Raw genomic sequence first — 4,951 nt, 5'->3', positions numbered from 1 at the left:
CCCACCACAGCTCAAGGAGGCCTGCCTGCCTCTGTAGGCTCCACCTCTGGGGGCAGGGCACAGACAAACAAAAGACAGCAATAACCTCTGCAGTCTTAAATGTCCCTGTCTGACAGCTTTGGAGAGAGTAGTACTTCCCCCAGCACACAGCTTGAGAAAGAAGAAAGAAAGAAAGAAAGAGAGAGAGAAAGAAAGAAAGAAAAGAAAGAGGAAGAAAGAAAAAAGAAGGAAGGAAGGAAGAAAAAAGAAAGAAAGAGAGGAAGAAGGAAGGCAGGCAGGCTGAGGAAATAAAAAGAGGAAGACAAAGAGACAGAGTGGGAAAGGGAGGAAGAAAGAGAGGTAGAGACAGACGGACATCAGACAGGAAAAAAGCCAGTTCACCATACAATAAATCCATCCATTCAGCAAAGGAGGAGACATAATGAAAGGAAGTTCCAGAAGTTAAGCATAAAGCGATGGGATAGGTTCGAGTATACACAGAGACTTGAATGCTGGATAAAGGAATTTAGATTTACCCTGAAGACATCAGTGTTCTGGATGAACACTTAACAGTCAGGGCAATTATTCATTAAAAACATAAAGCAAAATAAAAGAGATTTTAAAAATATATTTGAGGAGTTACTTTAGGAATAGCCAAATGATTTGAGATATCAGAAAGAAATTGACCAAAGAGAAACCCAGACACTTGGGAAGCCAAGCAACTTCATTTGAGGCTGGGGACCTAGAGATATCTGTTGCTCAGAGAAACAGTCTCCTGAATAGAGACCAGGAATGAGATGGGATTATTCTCAGAGATGGGCTCCTGTCTTCAGACCAGGTGGGGACTCTGATAATGGTGGGAGCTACATCACTTGAGACACTACCTTTCTAATTTGGTACATTTAAGAGGACTAGTTCTATTCTCAAGCTACAACTACAATTTGCCTATTTGCCGATTTTTCACTTACAAGCTTGTGTTACCTATTAATTTGTCTGTATTCCCTCTGGAGAGTGAAAGCTTTGAAACATAATATAGACATCTTATTCTTTCTTGTATCCAGTACATAGTTGGGACTTAATAAATATCAAATCACAGAATTATAGACACAATCTGAACCAGGAAGAGAAGTGGAGTGGGATTAGAATAAGAACATTACATTTCTGTGGTCCTGATTTAAAACTGGCTGGACTTTTAAGTTTATCTGGAAGACAGTGCAGCTCAGGGGCCTCAAACAGGCTCACTTAATGAGCTAGGCAAATCTAGATGCTGGACACACTCCATCCTATATGTGATGAAATTCACTGTACTGAAAAGGAGGGGGCTAACAGATTTCTGTGGGCAATTTATTATGGGAGGTGGTCTGGGAGAGATATAGAAGGGGCAGGAAGTGCAGTTTGCCTAGGGCAGAGCCCCCAGAAAGAACCCTCAGCCCTAGGTAGAGACAGTAAGGGTTGGGTACTTGCTAGTTAACTTGAAAAAAATGCATTTTGTGATGTGTGAGGTCTCTGAAGCATGTGTTTAAGTGGTGCAGGTCTTGGGTGGGGAAAAGGAGCAACTGGTGCATTGAGACCAGTGTTACTTTGCCTTCCTACTAATGCTTAGTGCAAGGGAAGCACTTCTGAGGCACCATCAAAGTTATTTCTGGTGTCTGAGGGAAGAAAAGAGGAGAAAGAGAAGGAGAGAGAAGAGGGAAAAGGAAGCAAAGGAAGATGGGGTCTATTCCTGAGGCTGTCTAAATCGCACTCTCTCTCCAGGGCTCTGCTCTAACAGAGTGAGCGAGGTTTCATAACATTCTCCTACCTGCTGTTTCACTCACAAAGATCTTCTCTTCCTCCATCCAAACTGCATCTCAAAGTTTTCCCAGATGAAGCAATTGAACCCTGATGATCCTGCCCTGCTGGATTTTGGGATCCAATAGCTGCTCCTTTTCTGGCCTTGTCCTATTTTCCACCCTGGTCTTCGTACCCTCTCCCATACCCCAACCCTACTCACCTTTGTCCTATACATGATTTGAAGGCCTTTGAGGACTGCCCCTACAGTCAGAATGTTCCTTGTAGTTGCTCATCTTTTTATTTACCCAACTGTTTCCTGAATACCTACTGTGTGTCAGGCATCAGGAACACAGAGGCAGGTGAGACACAGTCTTGAGCAGCAGGGAGTTTCATCAGTGCCTTTTAACTTAGCTGTGCACACCAGGAGCGATTCTGAGATGGAAGCATCCAGAGCTGAGAGACTGTGTTTAGAGAATGTTCCCAATTTAAGCACTGACAAAACATGATTATCTCAATTTTCATGAAAGGTAAAGAAGAACTTTTCACTCTGTGGAAGGCTTTTCCACAATGTCCCTTGATAATTCCAAGAACAGCTCCCCTTTTGCATTTAAGAGACAGCAGGTGTGTGAAGGTTTTGCTTCCCACCCTCTGCTCAGCCTATTGTGTAAGGTGAGGTCCACCCACAGAGTTCCCTGTAGTATTTATGAAAGGGTGTTCACAAATGCCTTAGGGGAGAATGATGGAAACAAGAAGTCAAGGTCTCGTCCACAAAACAGAATGAGTTGGGCTTTATTTTATTCCTGTTTTTTTCTCCTGAAACACAAAGTCTTCTCTAATGGCACATAGACTGTTTCATTCAACAAATACTAATGAGTATTTTCTTTGTGTCAGGAACAACATCAGGCTCTAGGAATGCAGAAGTGATAAAGGCAAGGTCCCTGTCATCAAATAACAGTTTAATACGTGAGATAGGATATGTATCTTGGTCACATGACCCAAAGCAATAGTAAAGGCTGTGAGATGTATCTATAAAGGTCAGAGGATGAAGGACCCACATGTGGCTAGAGCAATGGGCCAATCTCCACAGAGGTGATGACACAGAATGGGATGCTGACAGTCATGGATGATGGGTGGGGAGTAGACAAGGAAGGTCTTCCTCAGACCCTGGGTGATGTCGAACCTGATTTTTCCCTCCAATCCTACATAGAATTCAACAGCACCTGCAACCCGCCCAGCCTCCCAAGGACATCATCCAGATTAGCCAGTGTACCCACTTCTGTGTAGGCCAATCTGAAGGCCCCAGCCTTCTGCTCACTCACGCACCTGCAGATGCCTTTGAACCACATCCCAGCTACATGTAGCTGAGGAATCTAGCACTGGGAATTGTGAAATACCCAGATCAATCATTCGCTCCATGGCTCTCCTCCAATGACATGTGGCCTGGAGGCTTCAACTGGAGGATATATAAAAGAGCCTCTTACTTCATGGCAACACAAGGCCTCCAGACTCCTCCTGGGATAACTTGTCGACACATCTTCCACTAGGGTAAGGCTACTTCTGGCTGAGGAGACACTTGGATGTAGCTCAAGTTCTGCTTAGGCAGTCCTGATCTCTCCTCTTGTCTCTTCCCAGGGAGCTGAAAAGCCAGGTAGGAGATGCTTGGGGTAGAAAGAAGGGAAGAGAAGTGGATACCTGCAAAAGAAAGACCCCAAATAATCTAACATGGGAGAAAGCCATAGAAGTTAGAGGGCCAGAAAAGCAGAGATGGGACAGTCAGACTTAGGAGTCTGGGGACAGAATAAGACAGAGTAAAGAAAGAGCAGAGACTTGGCTCTCCTTTGCACTTAACCAGGTGGACATTGGGCTGGGAAAAGTAAACTGTCAGCTCAACTAAGTACAATTTGTCTTTTTTTTTTTTAAGGAAGCGTATATCATTAACATGGTTATTAGTAAGTGAGTCCCCTGGGAAGATTTACTCCCAAATATTTAGTCCTTTCAAGTCCGTTTTTCTCCTCCTGAGATGGAGTTCAGTGGGTTGTAAATGCTGGACTCCATTTTTGACAGCTCCAGTTCGTGGAGGAGAGAAACAGAAGCCCAAGCTGCCTGGGTCCCTGATATAACTATTTTTCTTCCAGATTCGACCTGGTAGCCAAGCAATGTCACAGCAGAAGCAGCAATCTTGGAAGCCTCCAAATGTTCCCAAATGCTCCCCTCCCCAAAGATCAAACCCCTGCCTAGCTCCCTACTCGACTCCTTGTGGTGCTCCCCATTCAGAAGGTTGTCATTCCAGTTCCCAAAGGCCTGAGGTTCAGAAGCCTAGGAGGGCTCGTCAAAAGCTGCGCTGCCTAAGTGGGGGCACAATCTACCACTGCAAAGAGGAAGAGTGTGAAGGCGACTGAGCCCAGAAGAGTTGAGGCACAGGTGCAGTTACTCTCTCCCTGCCCCACCTTTGGATACTAATTCCCCCTTGGAAAGCCAGGCCCTCAACCTCTCATTTGGGCTGAGAAACACTTCCTGATCCCCAGCTCTAGAGAAGCGAGAACTAGGCTGAGCCACGCTGCTACTGCTCTCTTCCATTCACCCCTTCAGCTCAGCAACAATAAAGCTGCTTTACTTGGAGCCCTGACTTCTGTGAGTTCTTGAGACCCCTGCTCAGATGTGCTGAGACCCCCGCTTCAACCCAAGTGCATGGTGCTTCTCCTCCTTCCTCTTAAGACAGCTGATAGTATTTTTAAGAAGCAGATGTTCTGGGATTTATGTCCCAGTTTCCAGCAGCCTCACAGCCATCAACCCATGTCATTGCATGATTCTAGCACCAAAGACTACAATAAACATATGTTGAGCACCTACTGTGTACTGGCCTCTGTGTTTACAGATGTAAGTGGGAAATTTGTCCCTGCTCTAGAAAGCTTATAATCCAGTAGGAGATGCAATGTACACTTCAGATAGAAACAAGTGGATTAGTAAATATCATTTTAAGCTGATTAACTTACTCATTTTTATCTCTCAATTTGTGTTCAAAAGAACTTAAAGCAGAAATTTAAAAAGTACCTTAGGTCAAAGACAGCAGAGAGAGGAGAACCATTCTGATGGTGTGGATCAAAGGTGGTTTCCCAGGCCTTGGAAGGAAAGAGAGTATCCCACTTGGGAGTGGGGAGAAGAGGCTCCCTGGGGCAGTTAGCCTTTAAACAAGACCTCT

At 44.8% G+C, this 4,951-nt stretch overlaps 1 protein-coding gene across 1 annotated transcript; it reads left to right on the top strand.

The window, feature by feature from the left end:
• Positions 1 to 3,244: 3,244 nt before the first annotated feature.
• Positions 3,245 to 4,382, top strand: LCE6A (late cornified envelope 6A). The gene is made up of 2 exons (XM_055359457.2): positions 3,245 to 3,297; positions 3,888 to 4,382. The coding sequence occupies exon 2, from the start codon at positions 3,909 to 3,911 to the stop codon at positions 4,149 to 4,151; it is 243 nt and encodes an 80-aa protein (XP_055215432.1). The 5' UTR covers positions 3,245 to 3,297; positions 3,888 to 3,908; the 3' UTR covers positions 4,152 to 4,382.
• Positions 4,383 to 4,951: the final 569 nt, after the last annotated feature.

The sequence above is a fragment of the Gorilla gorilla genome, chromosome 1 (assembly GCF_029281585.2).
Source record: "Gorilla gorilla gorilla isolate KB3781 chromosome 1, NHGRI_mGorGor1-v2.1_pri, whole genome shotgun sequence".
Taxonomy (NCBI): Eukaryota; Metazoa; Chordata; class Mammalia; order Primates; family Hominidae; genus Gorilla; species Gorilla gorilla.
The sequence above is the reverse complement of the archived record's forward strand: the minus strand, read 5'-3'. Positions and strand labels throughout refer to the sequence as shown.